At 35.6% G+C, this 21,364-nt stretch overlaps 1 protein-coding gene across 1 annotated transcript in view; it reads right to left on the bottom strand.

The window, feature by feature from the left end:
• SLC9A9 (solute carrier family 9 member A9) overlaps positions 1 to 21,364 on the bottom strand; it is a 500,318-nt gene that overhangs the window by 156,433 nt on the left and 322,521 nt on the right. Inside the window, exon 12 of the mRNA XM_010952224.3 lies at positions 16,285 to 16,438. Within this exon, the coding sequence (XP_010950526.2) occupies positions 16,285 to 16,438 (154 nt within the window). The remainder of the gene's footprint in view (positions 1 to 16,284; positions 16,439 to 21,364) is intronic.

Here is a 21,364-nt window from a genome sequence, read left to right as displayed (position 1 = left end):
TGCCAGGAACAGAGTGTGAATTCAGAGGGCCTGTAGCCTGAGCAATGAGGGCAGCACATATATAAAACTCTACACACATAGGGCATAGGTTCAGAGATGAGTATTTGCTTGATCCTAGAGCATAGATTATAAATGTTGCAGATTGACTTGCTGGCTATGGCTCCAAGAAGAGAATGTGATGAACAACCACATGGGCACTGAGGGGAGCCAGGGGCAATCCACACACTTTCTGTTGGAAAATACCAGGTCTGGAAAGCTTTCTCCATACTAGCAAAGACAAGAAGAATTGCACAGAATTTATCAAGATACTCTGTAGAATGAAGAAAAAGGAACAGCTTCCTGAGAACCTAGAAGGAATGAGCTTTTGGAATCAGGGCAAAATTTCAGAAAACTATTGGACATCCTTAAGAACATGCAATTAACCTGGATTAGAAGAAACAGGTTGGAAAGTCACCAAGGAAAGAACAGATTACATGGCTGGTGCTTAAATTAACTCATCCTTCCTAGAAAGCAGTTTTGCAAAATATATTTTGAGCTTTAGAATATATTCTACCCTTTGACCCCTTAATCTCATTTTTAGTGATAAAAAAAATCAGAGATACAAATATTTGTATAAATATATTTATGTATGTATGTAATAATTACAGCATCATTTATAATAGTTTAAATAATTTTAGTCTAATATATTCTAATATCAATTTAAGTAAATAATTTTGGCCTGCTCATATGATTTTGTTATTCAGTCCTTGAAAACATAATTTCAAGGGATAGAGAAATAAAATTAGAAAGTTATCATGCTATATTTTTAAAGAAAAAAATAACAGCTCTCAATTTTGTCAAAAAAAAATTGATTGCCAAAATAAGTCTATAGAAAAATCTACTAGTGTTAGTAATAATCTCTTTGTAAAAGAACTTCAAGTGAATTTTATTCTTTAAAATAATTTTTTAGTTTTCTAATTTTATAAGCATATATTAGTTTATACTCAGAAATATTAAACACCTGCTTAAATGCCTAGTATCGGTTTATGAAAAATAGAACTAAAATCACAGTTTGGAACATTTACATCTTCTCCCCTTTGAGAATTCCATTGAAATGAAAAGAGTGCTGTACAAAAATGAATAGATCCATGGTGACAGTAAAATAAAAAAAGAAAAGGGTGGAATTATTTTGATGGCTAGACCAGAATAAACTGCAATCCATGTGGACAAATGCTGCAGGTGGGCAGCTGTTTTCTTTGGCAAAGCTCGGAGAGAGCCACGCAGAAGCGCAGGTGAGGACATCCAAGCTGCGGTGGCCCGAGCATGGGTTGAACCAGACCCATTCCCAGCATTTTAGCTGGACTTTCCAAACAAAGATAATCATTTGCTTGGTGGGCACTCCGGCAGGTGCTATGACGAAGGAGAAAGAGAGATAAGGCTGTTCAAGGGGACATAAGGTGACCCTTGATGTTCACATTGAATCCTGCAGAATGTTAAGAACTAAGTAGCCGTGCCACTGAGAAGTAACGAGATGCTTTTCAACCTCATCTCCAAATACGGGTGCCACTTCGTTACTGGCCAGTCTTACTCTGCACTGCAAATCTAGCACTGGGAAGGATGCAACACTCTTCTCATTAAAAAAAAAGAGAGAGAAGAACATGAGAGCTAATATTCTTCCAAACATTCCTTGTACCGACTACAATGAAGTCTGCATTAAAGCATATTTTGCCTCTAATCGGCAATGCACTGTCTTAAGCAATTTCTTCAAAGTGACTCTGTGTGATAGAATCTGGCACTTATTTTTAAAAACTCCAGTTAAAATCCCATATTTTGGCTATGCAATTGATCCATAGGGTAAATACAAAATGGGAGTTTTATTGTAGCTCTTTGGAATTTACACAGTAATTTTTCTTAAATCATTTCATTAAGGTTTAAAATGCATGCTAGCAGGTAAAAGATGATAATAGATTAAAAAATAAGACTTTATTTTCTGAAGAGAAGGACCTCAGGGAATGAAATAATGTTGATCAAAACACTGAAATCTATTTCAAGCAATACAAGCTCACTGCTCACTTACAACCAAAATGAAATGGAGGAAAGAGGGAATCCCCACTGTCTGGTACTAATGAAAATGACTTTTCTATATTACTTTCCCTCTGTATTTTAGGATTCCATATTATAAGAACTAGAGGACAGAAGTGGGGCATGAACATAAAAGAAGAATATAACCATTTTAAGTTTTATTTCTGGGACAAGAAAGACATACCAGGCAATTTGAAGATTCTCTATAATGAAGTGGTATACTACACACAGGGCACCAGAAATATACAAAAGACTATATAAAGTTAGAATGCAGGACCTTGATTACAAAAATTATAGTGGGAAATTTAATGTACATCTTTCAGACTGCTATCTAGTAAAAAATATAGGTAAGGATATAGGAAATCTGAGTAACATAATAAAAAACTCAATTTCTTAAAAATAGAAAATATACTTTTTTCATGTCCATAGAACATACACCCAAGTCAGTGATGTGTTTGATCACAAAGAAAATCTTATATTTTAAAAGTAGAATCATTACAGATTACATTCTCATAATTTGATAAATTAGAAATAAATAATAAAAAGGTAATCAAAAATTGTAATCATTCTGCAAACTAAAAAACTCTCCCTCCAAAAAATTATCAAAGGAAATTGGAACTGAATTATCTCAAGTGTAATCACTGAATCAGACAAGGATCATCAGTGGATGCTAAAAACAGGGAGTAAAGAATGTTGGTAACAGAAGATTCACATAGCACTCAAGTATTGCCCCATAGATTAAAAACTAATTACAAAGGTAAAATCATACTTTTACAATGGAGGTTACCGCTATAACCATATGAATAAACTTAACATCACCAATAGTGGGGCAACTCGACCTTATGTGCCTGTTGATATGAAGTACATGTTAATTTTTATTTTTGAAATACACATCATTAAGCATATAGCATCACCAATGAATATTCTTGCCAAAAGTGTTCAACCCGAATTTCAAACCTTGACCTAATTTCTGGTTTACAGGAAATACAGCATAGAGAAGAACATATTAATTGATGCTATGAGGAAGCAAACAAGTCCAGAATGTGGAATAGTGTGCACAACAACTGACCTGGTTTCTTCTAAAAATCAATGTCATGGGGAAAAAAAAGGAGAGAAATTGATTTAAGGAGACTAAAAAAAAAAAAAAAAAAATTGACCAAATGCAGTACATAACCTCAATTGGATAATGAATTTAAAAATGTCTGTACATGATATGTATTTTTTGCAATAACTGGGGAACTTTGAGTATGTACTGATAAAATTGTTAATTGTTTTTAGTATTTTTAGTATTTTGGCTATCTAAGAGAATGTCCCTATTTTTCAAAGATGCATCCTTCAGTATTTAGATAAGAATTGTATGATGTCTGTTTTTACACTTAAATGATTCAATGAAAAATAAAAGAATAAATAACAACATATTTAATATATGTAATATATATGTATAAATAGAGAAAGGCAAGGAAGCAAAATGGGCAAAATATTAATAGTGGATAAAACTAGGTAAAGGGTGCATGGATATGTATTTTACTATTATATTGAACCATGTGAAATTGCCAATACTTGACCATTTTTTGAGCTTAAAAAATGACAATTTTACATTTGAATACACAAATTACCATAGGAAGCACATGGAAAGGTGATTAAAGACCTAGCATTAAAATGACTGCAGGAACCAGATAGTTTTACAGTTGACTTCTAACTAGGTTTTAAAGCCCTGATCATTTCTGTGCTATGCTATTTCAGACCATGAAAGAGTAGACGTCTTTAGCGCATGCTTTGACTATAGCACATCCTTAACATTATCTAAACCTAATAAAGACAGCTCCCTTTCCCCAAAGGAGAAAAAGAAAACCATAGACTAACCTCAGTTATTATTACAGATAACAGAATTGCAGGAAAACACTATCCTGAGACTGTAAGAATAATTCAGTACCAGGATATTTATCAATATATTTCATCACATCAATTAAGTAGAGGAAAAAAACTATGTGATTATCTCAATATATGCTGAAAATGCTATTAAAATTCTTCTGACATTTCTAATAAAAGCTGTGAGTAAAATAGGGTTATTAATGAGTGCTCAGTTCTGCTCAAAGGATTTTAACATGTATTTTCTTATTTAATGTTCACACATTTAATCTTCAGAGATAGATGCTGTTATCCCCATTTTACTCTCTAGGCTAGGAATCTAGGAGAGGGAATGCTGAGTCACATAGTAACTGTATGTTTAACTTTTTTAGAAACTGCTGAAGTGATTTTCAGATTGGCCGTATTGTTTTGCATTCCCACCAGCAACGCATCGACTCCGAGAATGTAGCTTGCAATTTCATTCTCTTAACAGTGTCTTTTGCAAAGCAAAATACATTCATTTTGATGAAGTCTAATTTATCATTTTTTTCTTTTTTACATGATGCTTTTGGTATAATATTAAAGAATCTTTGCCTAATTTAAGGTCATGAAGATTTTTCTCTTTAGTTTTCATCTAGAAGTTTTCTAGTTTTATATTTTACATTTTGATTTATGATCCATTTTGAGTTGAGGTTTGTATAAAGTCTGAGGTTTAATTCAAGGTTTATTTTTTGGCTACGGATATTGTATTGGCTTTCTATTGCAGTGTAATAGAATCACCACAGTCTTAAAGGCTTAAACATTATCTTTTTATTAGCCCACAGTTCTCTGGGTTGGAAGTCTGGCATGGTGTGACTGGATCTTTTGCTCAGGGTATCACATTGGCTGAAATCAAGATATGGGCTGGGCTGAATTCTTGTCTGAGGCTCCAGAGTAAAATCTGCTTCCAAGTTCATTTTTTTTTTTTTTTTTTTGGCAGAATTCCATTCCTTCTGGTTGTAGGCCTAGGGCTCCCTTTTCTTTGTCAGCTGTCAGCTAGGATCACTCTCAGGAACTAGAGGCTGCTTGCATTCCTTGACAAGTGGCCACCCCCATCTTCAAGCAGCAACAGTGCATCAAATCCTCCTTTTGCTCTGAATCTCTGCATTCCTCTTCTATGACCAGCTGGAGAAAACTCTCTATTGTAAAGAGGCTCCAGTCGGCACCTCCCAGGTCATCCCCTTATTTGAAAGTTAATCATGCCATTTAATGTGACCTAACCGTGAGAATGAAAATTCATCATATTTGCAGTTCCAAGGGTTGTGCAAGGCACGGACACCAAAGTGGAAAGGGATGAGAAATGTGAGGCATTTTAGAGTGCTGCCTACCACAGATACCCAATTGGTCCAATACCACGCGTGGAAAATACTGTCCCTACTTCATTGAATTGCCTTTGTACCTTTGTCAAATCAATTAGCTATATTTGTATGGGTCTATTTCTGGAATCACTTCTGTTCAGTTGATCTATGTGTCTGCCCATTTGCCAATACCACATTGCAGCAGCTTTATAGTAAGTCTTAAAATCAAGCAGTGTGAGTCTCACAACTTAATTTTTCTTTTTCAGATTTGGTTTAGTTATTCTAGTCCCTTTGCCTTTCTTTCTAAATTAAAAAAAATCAGTTTGTATCTACAAAATATCCAGCTGGAATTCTGATTAGAAGTGCATTAAATTTATGGATCAGTTCATGGGGAATTGATATCTTGACTATATTCAGTCTTTCAATCCATAAACAGAGTGTATTTCTCCATTTATTTAGGTCTTTCTTTATTTCTTTCATTGGCATCTTGTATTTTTCAGTATACAGATCTTACATGTGGTTTGTTAAATTTATTCCTAAATATTTAAAGTTTTTGGAGCTATTGTTAGTGTTTTTGTTTGTATACATGGGATTTTTGAGCGTTGATTTTGTATCTTAGAACCTAGGTAAACTCACCCATTATCTCTAGAAGCTTTTTTTTTTTTTTTTTGATAGATTCCTTGGTTCTACATAGGCAGTTATACTGTCTGCAAATTGAGCATTTATATTTCTTCCTTTCCAATCTGTAAGGATCTTACTGATTTTTCTTGCCTTATTGCACTGGAGAGGAATACCAGTATAATGTTGAATACAAGTGGTGAGTGGACATCCTTGTCTCACTCCCAATATTAGGAAAAAACATTCAGTCTTCACCATTAAGTATGATGTTAGCTATGGGAGTTTTCTGATGCCCTTTATCAGTTGAAGGATGTTTCCTTCTAGTCTTAGTTTGCTGAGTTGTTTTTTTTTTTTTTAATCATGCATGAAAATTAATTTTTGTCAAATTGCTTTCATGTCAATTGATATGATCATGTTTTTCTTTAACCTGTTAATAGATTTCATTGATTGATATTTGAATATTGGACCAATCTTGCATTCCTGGGATTAATCCCATGTAGTTTCAGTGTTTAGTCTTTTTGTGTATTGCTGGATTTAATTTGCTAATGTTTTGTTGAGGATTTTTGCATCTAAGTTCATGAAAGGTATTAGACTGTAGTTTAACTTTTTTTTGTGACACTGTTATCTGGCTTTCGTATTTGGGTAATTCTGGTCTCTTAAAATGAGTTGGAAAATGTTCCTTCCTCTTCTGTTTTTTAAAAGAGGTTGTTTAGAATTAGTGTTATATCTTTTTCAATGAAAAATTTGCCAGTGAAAATATCTGGGTCTATAGTTTTCATTTTTGGAAGGTTTTAAACTATGAATTTGATTTCTTTAGTAGATACAGAATTCAGTTTATTTCTTCTTGAATGAATTTTGGCAGTTTGCCAAGGATTGTTACATTTCATCAATTTTGTTGAGTTTATGTAGATAGAGTTGTTCACAGTATTCTCTAATTATCCTTTTAATGTTTCTAAGGTCTGTCATGAGGTTCCCTTTTAGTTCTTTTTCTTTTTGTCAGCATGACTAGAAATTTATCAATATTATTCATGTTTTCAAAGAACCAGATTTTGGTTATTGACTTGTTTCTATTGTTTCCCCATTATCAATTCCATTGATTTATATTCAAATCTTTTATTATCCTTCCTTTTGCTTGATTTGGATTTAGTTTGATTTCTTATTTTTCTAATCCTGGAAGCTTAGATTGTTAACTTGAGACCTTCCTTGTCTTCTAATGTAAGCATTTAGTGCTATAAATTTTTTTCTGAGCACTGCTTTAGCTGCATGCCACAAGTTTTGGTAGATTAGATTTTTTCATTTTCCTTTACTTCATGATATTTTCTAATTTCCCTTGGGTTTTTATCTTTAAACCATGGATTGTTTAGAATTGTTTTATTTAATTTCCAAGTATTTGGATATTTTCCAAATATTCTTTGTGTTATTTACCTCTAGTTTAATTCCATTGTGGTCAGAGAACACACATTATATAATTTCAATTTTATTAAATTTGTAAGATTTGTTTTATGAACTGGGATATGATCTAGTTTGCTGTATCTGTGTGCACTTGAAAGAATGTGTATTACACTGTTTTTGGGTGGAGTGTTCTATAAATGTCAATTAAATCCAGTTGGTTAATGGTATTGTTCAGTTCTTCTATACTTTTACTGATTTTCTGCCTATTTACTATACCAATTACTTAGGGATGGTATTGCGGTTTCCAACTGTAAGTATGGATTTGTCTATTTTTCCTTTTAGATTTACTGGTTTTTTCTTCATACATTTTAAAGCTATGTTATTAGGTACATACACATCTTATATAGTCATGCCTTCTTGGTAAGTTGACCCTTTTACCACTATGCAATGTCTTTCTTTATCCATGGGTAGTTTTCTTGCTCTGAAGACTATTTTGTCTGATATTAATATGGCCACTCCAGTTTCAGCTTGGTGTTTACATGGTACATCTTTCTTACATCTTTTCCTATTCTTTTATATTTAATTTAACTATATTATTATATTTAAAGTGTGTTTCTTATAGAGAGGATATCAGCATACAGTTAAGTCTTGCTTTTTTGTCCACCATGACAATCTGTTTCTTTGAACCAACATCTTTATATCATTCAAATTTAATATAATTTTCAATATGCTTAGATTTAGATCTACCATCTTATTACTTGTTTTCTGTTTGTTCTTTTGTTCCCCCATCCCCCATTTCCCTCTCTTCCTTTCTTTGGGGTTATTTGAATTTATTTTGTATTCCATATCATCTATTGGATTTTTGACTATACCTTATTGTTTAGAATTTTTAATAGTTGATCTAGAAATTACAATATAAATACTTAATTTTTCACAGTCTACTTACTAATATTTTATCACTTCACGTGGAATGTAGAAAACTTACATCTTACAGGTCCCTTTATATGTTCTCCTTTTACAAAACTCCATAAGACAATGTTAACATTTTTCTTTAAACAATCATACATATTTGAAGTGTCTTAAGGGGAAAAAATAGTCTATTATATTAAACTAATATTTACTATTTTTGTTGTTCTTCCTTTGTTCCTGGTGTTCAAAGTTGCCCTTTAATATCATTTCTTCCACCTGAAGAAATTCCTTTGGCATTTTAATTTTTTTTTAGAGCAAGTCTGCTGGTGAAAAATTCGATTCCCACTTTTGTACAAATTGGATAATATCTAATAATGTGTCTTCAAGCTCACTGACTCTTTCATCTGCCACTCTTTATCTGATTGTTAACCCAATCCAGTAAATTTTTTGTTTTGGTTACTGCATTTTTTGGTTCTAAATTTTCCATTTATTTTTTTTTTTGTAGCTTCTGTTTCCCTGCTGATGTTTTCCCAATTTTTTCATTTGTTTCCATTGTGTTTACTCTCACTTCTTGGGGAATAGTTATAATAGGTGCTTTAAAGACTTGGTCTGTTAAAATCAATATCTGTGTCATCTTGGGTTGATATGTTAGTTGTCTTTGTCTTTACCTTTGTGAAATTTTAAGATTTCCCTGGTTTTCATATGCTGAGTAATTTTGGATTTATTCTAGCAACTTTGAAGATTATGTTAAGTGACTCTGGATTTAGATGTGTTAAGTGACATAGGTTTCCTCTATGAAGAATGTTGATTTTTTTTTATCAGTCAATTAACCACATTAGGTCCAAGACACAAATTCTTACCTGCCTTCTTTTATCTGTGGTTCCAATGTCAGTTCAGTTTCAAAGTCTTTGCAGTGCTATTCATATCTGTTCTGCATGTGTGCCATCCAGTGTCTAGTCTGGGGCCTGAGTGATGCTCTCCCTTGTAGTTCATTTCTCAAAGACTTTGGTGAGCTCTTTAGGGTCAGATACATACTTACACAGCTTGGGGGTGAGCTCAAAAGTTTATATACAATTTTATAGAATCACTTTCTTGTGCTCCCTCCACTCCACAATCTCCTCCACATTTTCTGGCTTTCCAAAGCCCACAACTTTAGTTTTCTTACACTGCTCTGTGTTCCCTATGATTTTTCCATAATATTGGGCCTGCTTTTAAGGTTAAGCAGTGAAAGGATTAAGAGTGAAAAAAGCCCAGTGGGAATTCGTCCCAAGGTCCCAGGACATCAGTTCCTCTGGTTGGAAATTTAGGGGTCTGCCCCACTGTTGCTGCCATCATCACCACTGCTGCCTCAGGTGTGCCTGGCACTGGGATGAGAATGAAGCAAACCCAGGGGATTCCTCTCATCTTCTGATCCACTGGGGTCCTCTTTCCTGTTCCTTATGCCCAAAACAGAGAATTTATTTTGCAGTTCTTTCTGTTTTCCTTGCTGTGCAATTCTGGCCTTTGAACTGCCTTTGAGTTCAGGTCAAGAGATTCCAGAGAGTAAAAAAAAAAATGGGAAATTCACCACTGGTTTAGTAGTACTCCGAATTCTTGTTTCCTTCCCCAATCTGTCTGCTACTATTTGATTTTAAGAGTCCTCAGGTAACTATATACATTCTGTCCAGGGATTTTAATTGCATTCAGTGGAAGAGGCAGAGGGGAATAAGTAATCTTACTCCATCTCGACCAGAACTAGAACCTCCTCCATAGCCTTTTGAATCAAAAGTTTCATGTATTGAATTTAAAATATTTTTTTCAGAATTCATCTACTACCGAAAGTAAAGATACATCTATTACTTTAAGTAAGGCATCTATATTGGGTCTTACTTTATGATAGCAGGCAAAAAAATTCTCTTCAATAGAGCAGAATGTTCATTGTTGGGTAAACTTAATAAATGGGTGAAGCTTATTGATACTGATGTTTTCAAGAGCATGTTGGAGAAGATAAATGAGAACTTGCCTAGTGGAGGGTAGCTGGCAGTTGTGAAGATAAAGACTGTTATCTCTGGAACTGGGAAGATGCTGTATACAGAAAGAAAGCATATGAAAGAGCCCAGATGGCATTGGAAGCAAGTTTAGGAGCCGCTAATTCATGCTTGTTAAGAACCTGGAATTTATTTAGGTCAACAACAGGTTACTAGAGTTATCCAATGTCTTCAATAAAATATGCCAAAGTAGATTGGCTTAAGCAATACATAAAAGTTCTGAAACTTTTTTAGAAGAACCCACAGAAAACAGAACATAATTTTCAGTGGTAATTATAGGTAAGAAACACTAAGTGTAAGTTTATATTCAAATGGATAAACTGGTTTTCCATGTTTCATGTCAGAGGGTATTTCTTGGGCTTGGCAATTAATACAAATCGATACAAAATATACAAATTGGTACAAACTCAATGCAAAATAATAACCCAATGCAAATCAATGATGTGGTGCAAATTAAATACCTGAAAAGATTCTAAGCAAGGATTATTATGTTAAGAAGAAAATAGAAGCATGCTCTAGAAAGAATCTTTCTGAGCTGTGGTATAAATTTAATGCTTTTTGTGAGCATTTGTCTTTAAGAGGTTTATCATTTTGACTGCAGAAATAGGAGCTGCCTGTAAAATTGATGAGTCCAGTCACTACATAAAATGAACTAAGCTCCCCAGAGACTCTTTCTTTATATTTCCCATGTAAGCCATGCTTTCACAAATACAATTAATTAGTAACACTTTATGTATATGTATGTGTGTATATATATGCCATAGGCAGTAAAAGAGTGGATAAGAAAAGGTTCGTATGTGGTCATTTGGGTATTGTTAAAGCAACATTTGTTGAGTACTTACTGTGTGCTCTAAATTTATACATGTAATTCTTAATTCATGTAACAATCCAAAGAGGTAGGTATTATTATTATTCCAATTTTACAGAGAAGGAAATTGAAGCATAGAGAGGTTGAATTTATTGCTCAAGTTCCCACAGCTAGTAAGAGAGGGAGACAGGGTTGAGCCCCACACCGTCCACCTCCAAAGTGTGTGTGCTGATTTACTACATTAATATACCACTGAAGCAAGTTGTTAAACATGCAAGAGACTTTGGATGCTAGAAAGAAAACCAAACAGAACACAGCTAGTGAGGGAACATGATTATATGTATGATTCCATTTTATTAAATTGATATTTCCTCACCTCAGCAATACAAGAAGTCTGTAGGTAAGCAGGTATATTTAAGTGTTATTGTTTAAGATTAAAAAAATATTACTAAAAATAGTTCTCTCTTTACCTCTGTCTATATCCCCATGATGGCTGTTATTAAAAATTTTGTAACCAGTGGGTATATATGGTAAAGAAATCATTCTAGGATGACATAAAATGGGATGGGCCCTAAACCCCAAATAAAATTTAAACTCTTAACTAAAATAATGATAGTTGAGATCTTGCACTATCTACAAGTTATTAACTCTGCAACGGACACAGGGCAGTTTGTGCAATTTTTTTGTTTGATCTGTGGGTGGAAGAGGCCGACAGCTGGCTTACTTGGGATTCCAAATGGGGTTGGAAGATGAGCCTGAGGGTAATAAATTCCTCTAATTCCAAATTCCTATAATTGAGGAAGACAAACTTCCCCGCTTGGCTACCTTAGATCAGGGCTGGCCTTGTTTACCTTTAACTTTTCTAGGTCAAAGAGAAAAATCTGCACTGAAAAATGTCTGTGCTGTGTAAGTCAAACCAATCACTCATGATGGATGAAGATTTCCTGTGTTTCTTTTTAACAGGCCTGTCTTGGTTATAAAAGTACATCTCTTTTTCCTCCAGAGGATTTGTTAATCACGGTAGATTGCAGAGAAAGCTCATTTATTTAGGGTGGCAGAAGAATGAACTAGCTGGGACTGCAGGCCCTGGGCTCAGGCTGCCTCGGCTTGGAGTCTGACTCTGCAGCTTGACAGTGGGACCCCGAGCCACTTCTCCCGGCCTCAGGCATCCTAAGATGTCGCTACGACTATCATCCCCACTTGATAGATTAGAGGCTGGGTCACAGGGAGGTTTGTGCCTTGCACCTTATTATCTAATATCTAGCACAGAGTAAATAGTCAATAAAAGCTGGCTATTACTCTTTAAGACATAAGCAGCAAAAATCTTGAAGCTGTAGACATCCTCTTGATGAGGGCACTTTCTCATTATCATCTGGAATACAGGTTCTGAATTGCTCTGCTGTGCAAGGCTTTCTGTACTGTGATTCAGATATTTTGAAGAGATGAGTCCAGCATTACTATCTGGGAGAAGCCAGGAAAGGTTTGTACTGTTGTATGGGCTCCGTTCTCATGAGATTTGTTAACCCCATGTGATGCTCTACTCTAAACTAAGGATGGGGTTATCACCCTAAATTAATTACCACTGCCTGAAAGCTCTGCCTTATTGGGTTTTGAGGCTTATTTGTGAGCATGTATGATCATTTGGTAGATAATACTGTTTACTGGCCTCTGTAGGGCAAAGCCTGACACTTTGATCCCTTGTTTCCTGGCCAACAGCAGAGCTAGTCCTTGGAGACTGGGGGTTGGGTTTTTCTCACCACCAGTATTAATGTATTTTACAGAAGAGAGGAGATTTGAATTCTAATCAAGAAACCATTCTACTTTCTTTTACATGAAAATCTCCAAAATAATACAGGAAGAATCTTCTTTTTCTCTAGAACTTTAAGAAACAAAGACCTGTGATTTATTTCAAATGCTGAATTAAAAATATCTTGTTATTATTTAAAAAAAAACAGCTTTAGGACAAGAAATTTGAATGTGCTTAGGACAAGACTTTACCGATGGAGAATTTGTTTCCTATGTAAAGATCATTCTGAGTTTCTCTAAGCATGAGGTCATTGCTGTTTTGAAGTTATTTCTATCAAAGTGCAATTCATACTAATATTATCAATTTTTACCTTATATAAAACATTTTATCTACATCTTACTGTGGTAGTTTGCAGCTGAATAGCAAATTTTATAGGGATTGAAAAAATAGCTCAAGTACATACCTAATAATTTAAGAGGAAAAAATCTAGAAAAAAAATCAAGAAGGGAAGACAATGTAAAGTGTATAAATAAATCATAACCAAGTGAGGATGTCTGAGTTCATTCAACATCACATTTGCATTCTTGCTCCTTGGGTTTCCCTTTATGTGTCATTTTATTAAAGCTCCAATTTACTTACATTGTGGTATTTTATGGAAAGAGTCAGACATGAAAGTTAGTTAATGAGATGTTGCTCTGTAAACAAGCAAAGTCTTGCTAAATATAGTGTAAGTGATGGACAACTATCATTGAAAAGCTATAATAAGATTGAGGATTTCTTTGATAGCATTATAAACCATGACAGGGAAGTGGAGCATAAGACGGTGTCACTGTAACATGGTCAAACCAAATTTATGTCATGCTTGTGTGTGTGTTTGCACACACACTAACTTATGGTCCTGTTCTTTTATGTTTATTCTATTATGTTCTATTTCCCTCCCATTGATGAATGCACAGTGGCATTTTCTCCTCAAGTGAGCACCTGCTTCCTTCTGGTATAGGTCCTAAAATATGTGAACTGAAGGCTCAGGTGTTCTTGGCCTTGGGCAACCCCAGCCAAATCTGACAGTATTTAATACCAGCCCCATCTCCATGTGGGGTTATAAGTCTAAACCAGTGGTTCTCAAAATGTGCCTAGAACCAGCAGCATCAGTGTTACCTGGAATGGGTTTGAAATGCAAGTTCTTGGGCCCTGACCCAGACCTACTTGATCAGAAGCTCTGGGGCAAGGGCCCAGTAATCTGAGGTTTAATGGCCCCTCCCAGTGGTTCTGATGTTCATTAAAGTTTGAGAGCTTTTGGTCTTAACTCGGTCCTCCTGCCCTGTGTCCTGTCTGCCTGGGTTGACTTCCTGGGTACACACATCCTTATAAACCTCACTTATCCCCCTCTGATTTCCTCATGACCAGATCTCTGGTCTCTCTAACTGGGTTTCTGCCTGACTTCAGATTAACACTAGTTCCCAGCTGGGACTTCCACCTGGCCTGCTAGACTGGAGCCCTGTTGGCTCCCTTCCCTAAATACATCAGGGTCCTGCTTTCACTGCTCTCCCCTCCTGGCTGGTGGGCAAGTCTGGCACTGAATCAGCAGGGCCATTTGGGGCCAGTTCTCACTGAGGCATCCATGACCTGGCAACTCCATGCTGTGCCCCTAGCAGGCCATAAGGCCATAATAATACTGGCCTAAGATGACCTCCAGGCCCCTCTCGTGTGGGCACTATGGTTGACATTACTATGTTTTTTTATTAGGCTCTGTTTTATAACCTGAATAATCTCTCTAATCTGCCAAAACCCCCACTGTTATATTACCCTCTCCCTGCTGACCCAGACATCAAGAGACTGCATAAGCTATGACATCTATTTGAAGCCAATGGATACGTTTGGAAAACACCATAGGAGAGCTAGGTAAACACTCTAAGGTAAAACATGTTATTGATTTGGGGACAACCTCTTTAAGCGTAAAAAGAAAGACAACAGTAGAAAATAAGTTATATTTGAATTACTTCAAGAAAAATGTTGACATCACTACTTTATATTCTGAATATTTGAATTTACCTGATAGAGCCTTCAATATGTTTATCTGCTGGGGATTGGTCTCCTCTAACTCCTGCTTTCCAAGTCCTAATTTTTCTATGCATGGATCCACCTACTGAATTTTACTTTCCAGAAACCCGAACACATCATTATCTTACTATCAGTTTACATGGGACCCAACACTATAGCATTTAATGTCATATTTGTGCTCATCCAGAGCACTGTGAAAGAAATTACAGGTCACATTTTGCCTGGAAAATTGTCCAGTGAGCATTTCAAAGCTCTCTCCATTTCAACCTTTGGTCAAAGTCCTTTTTTGTGTTTAGTAATATTCACAGTACTTTAAGGGGTCCTTTTCCCCCCCATGAATATGGCTTAATGCATAGCAACTTGGCCTAGTTTAGACATAAGCTTTCTTATACTAAATTCATGAGCCCTGTTTCTGCTTCTATTTGTCAAATAGATAGAAATTTGTCAGTAAAAGCCTAAAAAAAGGAATTTACTTGTGTGGTTATGTTCATTTAATTTTTTCACGTAGCAATTATTTATTCAGTTCTGCCATGTGCCAGGCACTGCACTGGTGCTCGAATAACAGAGTCCTTGTCTGGAAGAATTTTCTTGGAAGTCCCTTTCCAGTCAGATGGATCTTTTCCTGCCACATGTAGTAGGTACAGATTTGCCTAACAGAGAATGGGTGGGGACCAGGGAGGGGCTGCTTGATCATCAAGATATATGGCTTTGGGAAGTGAAATGTGATTTACGTAAAGCACTGTTACATTCTGGGAGAATGAGGACCCAGGTCAAAGAAACACTTAAATAAAGACAAGAACATTTTACAACAGATTTACCCCTTTTCACAATTGGCACCAGCTGTTCATTTTTCATCAAATTGTCTACTCCCTGAATACTTCAGTTTTATGGCAGTCATCTCCCCAGCACTGCTCATTGGAGGGCCCCTGATGGAAGCCTTGACCCCATCTTCCTTTGAGAAATTGTCTAGTCTGTGTCTATAGCATCCCTCGGGCTAAATATATGGCTCACTAATCAAATACATTTAAGCATTTCCTGTGTCCCTAATTCTATCCTAAGTGCTGTGAGGAATTAAAAATAAAACAAATTCATTTTCTCCTTGGTATTACAGCTTTTTCTGTATTAATCTCTTTGGATCATGAAGATCTTGAGGCCAAGACCTGGGTCTTACTCAATTTTGGAAACTCCATAGCATATCAGATTGTACTCAATAAATGTGGCTGGAGGGAAGATATCATAGATAAATAAATTCATTCCTAGGGACAGACTGGAAACAGACATCATCCGAGATTTCTAGAACTCTTGGAAAAGTTCAGTTCTATTGGTGATGGGTCATGTTGTTTCACCTTGTCTGCTTTACCCCCGGGGAAGTTAGTGGACAGACATGCCGTTGCACTCTGGACCAAGTCAGCAACACAAGAACAGCAGTGCAGGCATGCCTCGTCATGATTTCCTTCGTCAAGCAGCGTCACTCACCTGATCTGAAGCCAAGTCAGCATGGGGGTCGTTCCTCCCCCAAACACCCAGACTGTGAAGAACACGAGGAGCAGCGTGGTGGAAAACATCATTTGTTTGGGCTGAGATTCTGTGTTCCGAATAGCTAAGGCAAAGGCGATCGCTCCTCGCAAACCTTACAGGAAAAACCAAAAAAAGGAAATAAGGATCCGCATGAGTCTCGTTCTCATTTCATTGAATTTATCTTTACAGTTTATTGAGAAACACAATCACTTTTTAAAATTAAACTTTTTATTTTGGGATAATTGTAGAGTCACAGGCAGCTGCAAGAAATAATAGAGACTTGCTGTATGCCCTTTTCTCACTCCCCCCACCCCGTGATAACGTCTTTCAAAACTCTAGTACAAGACTGCAACCAGGATTTGACACTGATACAGTCAAGATTCAGTGCATTTCCATCACCACAAAGATCCCTCACTTTGCCCTTTTATCACCACACCTACTCCTCTCCCACAAACTCCCTCCTTAACATCTGGCACCCAGTAATCAATTTCTATAATTTTCCCATTTCAAGAATGTTATATAAATGGAATCATGAAATATGTAGCCTTTTGGGATTGGTTTTTTTTTTTTTTTTTTCCCACCCGGCATAATTCTCTGGATAGTCAGCCAGGTTGCCTAATGTATTGATTGTTTGTTCCTTTTTATTGTCTAGCAGTATTTCCATGGTATGGATGTTCCACCGTTTGTTTAACCATCATCTGTTAAAGGACATCTGGGTAGTTTCCAGGTTTTGGCTATTACAAATAAGGCTGCTGTATGTGTGAACATAAGTTTTCATCTCTCTGAGATAAATGCCCAGGAGTGCAATCACTGAGTTATTCATTATTTGCATATTTTTAAAAGAAATTACCAAACTTTCCCAGAATGGCTATACCATTTCACATTCCCGCCAGCGATATATGTCATTCAGTTTCTCTGCACCTTTACCCACATTTAGTGTCGTCACTATTTTTATTTTAGCATTTTTCTGTTGGTGTTGAATATTTGTTAATGTGCTCATTTGTTATCTGTATATGCTCTTGGGTGAAATGGCTCATGTCGTTATCTCATTTTCTAATTGGATTGTTGGATTTTTGATTGTTAAATTTGGAGAGGTCTTTATATGGTCTAGATAACAGTCCTTTGTTGGGTATGTAGTTTGCAAATATTCCCTCCACTTTGTAGCTTTTTACTGTTAAAACCTAATCTGTTGATTTTCCCTTTTATGAATCATCTGAAGTCAAGTCTAAGAAGTCTTTACTTAGCTCTAGATCCCAAAGATTTTTCCCTGTTTAAAATTGTTTTCCTAAAAGTTATATAGCTTTACATTTTGCATCTATGTCCATGCTCTTTTGAGTTAATTCTGGTATAAAGGGCAAGGTGTAGGCTGAGGATCATTTTTTTTTCTTTTTTTTGCCTATGGATGTTTAATTACTCTGTTGAATTGCTTTTGCACTTTTGTCAATAATCAGTTGGGTATATCTGTGTGGTTCTATTCTTGGGTTCTCTATTCTGTTCCACTGATCTATGTGTCCTATCCCTTTTAATGGTACATTGTCATATTTATTCTGGGTAACCTTTAATGACAGAGAGACTGGTTCTTATATTTCATTTTCAAAATAGTTTTAACTATTTTAGATCTTTTGCCCTTCCATAAAATTTTAAAAAGAATATTGTCTGTATTTACAAAAAAACTTTCTGGGCACAAGTACTTTTTAAAAATTGAATGTGTTAGACAACAAGAGAAAAGCTTATTGGAACACTGAAAATTAATAAATAATTAAATAACATTTAAGATTTACTCCAGCCTGATAAGACACTTTTACAAAGACTATAATCTAAGCTGATCTATGAAAACCTGCTTTATTTGTTTATTTTTCTTCTTTAATAACAATATCTAATGAATTTTTATGAATATATTAAGTGTATTTGTAAGAAGAGGTATTAAAGATTAAATTGCTAAAATTTCAAATCAAAGTGTGATGACATAAAAACAGATGTAGATTTCAAAGCAGAGGAAATAAAAGCACAAGTAGTAAAGTAAAAATGTTAAAATGGACAGTCTGTCTCGGGTAACACAAAACTTACAAGACATTTACACGCTCTGTTATACCATGTAACAGGGGAGATAAACATTTATAATGACATCAAGTATAAGTCAAAGAGGTAGTGATTCTGTTATTTTTTATAGGAAGGTTCAAGTCATATACAAAAATTGTCAATGGTCCACTCTTTATAATATTTACTGTATCATTTAGGTTTCTACATTTCCAAATTTTTATTCATACATTAAAAGACTTTCAGACATTGGATATAGGGGAGGATGAGGAACACTACAAGCACTTTGGTTTTTACCCTTGGATTAGCAGCTTAGACTACAATGCTCCTTTCTTAACTCCACACTGAGAATATCCAAGAGACAAGTGACATAATACAAGATCAAGAGGATTCGACTAGAGATTTAATGTATTTTGCCTGAAACAAGGAAGCTTCAGAAAGAGAGGGGAACATGCACTCTGATTATAAAATTACCTTCAAGGAACAAAATGTAATGGAGGAAGAAAATTATTCTAAATCTCCATGTAGACAAGGAAATGGCCCAAAGATAAGGAAGATAACATTTGAAGTAGATATTAATAAAAAAAAAAGTTCTTATACATCAGAAATTCTGAACACATAGATGATTGTACTCAGGAAGGAAAGTTTCCCACCAGAGATGTTCAAGCACTCAGACCCAGCTGAGGACAAGAGAGTGGGGATATTAATAACCCTTAATACTGGAGAATATTTCAATAATGTCTCCAGGAAATACAAATGGTGTCATTAGGAAACGAGAATCGAAGGAAACAGTTTTGCAACAGCCTTCTGTATCTGAGGAGAAAATGTATAGGTGAAGGTAAAGCTCCTAGCACTGTTTAATTGGTACAAGCTTGGAGACAGAAGGTGATCTTTCCATTTTCTCTTTTCCTTAAGCTCACATTGCCAGAAATGCTCATAAAGCAGCATCGCCCCACATTAAGTGGTGTGTATTAGAAACGCTGAGTGATGAGGCTCTAAGTATTTATTTTCGCTTTGTTGAATATTCGTGTGTATGTGTGTGTTGGTTTATCTTTTGTTTTTACTTTGAATTTTGTGAGAAAGAAAAGAATAGAGACTGGAATAAAAGTTAAAAGTTGCTGTATCATGCTTATGGTAAACTTTCCATGTTAGATATCAAGGGCAAGGAAGGACATAATGTATCTTTCTAAATATGTTTAACACTGTACTGTTATTATGTGAAACTAGCGTAACTAGGTTCTTAAATCTAAATTATCTATTCATGGGCAGTTCTTGTTTTAAAAACATACTCAGAAGATATCTGTTTACACACTACTGTATAAAAAAGATAAACAACAAAGACCTACTATATAGCACAGGGACCTACATTCAATATCTTGCCATAACCTATAATGGAAAGTAATCTGGAAAAGAAAAAAATATATATATCTATAACTGAATCACTTTGCTGTTCACCTGAAACATTATAAATCAACAATACTTCAATTAAAAAAGTAAAAAATAAATAAAAATTAAAAAAATAAAAAGTTGAATCAAAAAAAGATAACCATTATTCTGACTTCTAAAAAATCTATATCCTATATATAAAACTCTCTATATTTACAGGAGATGCAATACGGAGATCTCTGAAAAAAAAAAGAAGAAGAAGAAGAAGAAAGAAAAGTGCAGCCACTTCCTTGTACTTGTGGCATATTAAGGAACATTGCTAATTAGAACCAACTCCAAGATGGCCCTACAAGAGGATGCCTTCTCCATATAATGACCACTTAAAAAACCACAAAACAATGTATGTTTTGGAGAAGAGAGCATATGTCTGTAGCCCTGGCCACATGTGGCAAATATGGTACATGCCACCTGTGAGATGGCCTGGTAGCACGGGAAGCCTGGAATGGAGCAAGGTGAGGTCACTAAGTGGACAAAGTGAAGCAATTTAGAACTCCACATAAGGACGATTGCCTATGTACCACTCATCCTTTATGATTCCAAAGTTACTGATTATACATTTGGAGCCTAGAAAATTGTCAAGTTAATGGCCATTCATTGCTCCATTTGAGACATGCGTCTTAGTCTGCCATAACAAAATACCTTCATCTGGGTAGCTTCAGCAACAGAAATTTCTTTCCGGCCGTTGTGGAGGCTGGGATGTGTAAGATGAGGATGCCAGCATGGCCAAGTTCTGTCCGAGCCATCTCTGGCTTGCAGAAGGCCGCCTGCTTGTTGTGCAAGAGCAGGCTCAGTGGTGTCTCTTCTATTAAGGGCCTTAATCTCATCATAGGGTTCCCACCCTTCTAACCTCATTTAAACCTAATTATCTCCCAAAGTCTCCATCTCCAAATAACATCATATTGGAAGTTAGGGCTTCAGCTTATGAGTTTGAGGGGGACACAATTCAGGCTAGAGTAGTATGTGTTGGTTATCTGCTGTGTGGAGGTTCTGGGCACACTTCTCCTGTCTTCTTCACACCGCAGATTTGGGAAACAGAGGACTTTAGGATTGAAATAAATTACTTAGGCTGCCAGCAAAACACCAGAAATGAAAGATTAGTATTGACTTAGGAGTTTCTTTTAGCAAAACACTATTTCCAAAGAACACATGCCATTTTGCTTAAAAAACAGGTAATTCAGAACTCACTGTCAAAACTTACACTTTGGTTTGTGTCATGGATATGTTGACTCTGGTTTTACCTTTCTTTTTCTCTTTGTTTTGGCCAACTAAAGGACAGAACTCTATACTTTTGGGGACTGATAGACTATACCATTTCATTTTAGATGGGTTTAGATGTTCAGAGACTTGACATATTTCACATACTCAGTTGGAAAAGTTAGCATCATCTTGGGGAATAAAAGAATTACCTGCAATTAAAAGTGGTTTCATTTAAAATTGGCCTCTAAGGGATTCTTATGTTAATTATATTGATGTTCTATTCATAACAATAGAAGACTATTGAACCAAGGAAAGCTTTCAGGCAAGGACCCCTGCTGCAGAAAATGTGTAGCTTCCT

Source organism: Camelus bactrianus, chromosome 1 (genome assembly GCF_048773025.1).
Source record: "Camelus bactrianus isolate YW-2024 breed Bactrian camel chromosome 1, ASM4877302v1, whole genome shotgun sequence".
In the NCBI taxonomy this organism is placed as follows: Eukaryota; Metazoa; Chordata; class Mammalia; order Artiodactyla; family Camelidae; genus Camelus; species Camelus bactrianus.
Note: the sequence above shows the minus strand (reverse complement) of the source record. Positions and strands in the feature narration are given on the sequence as shown.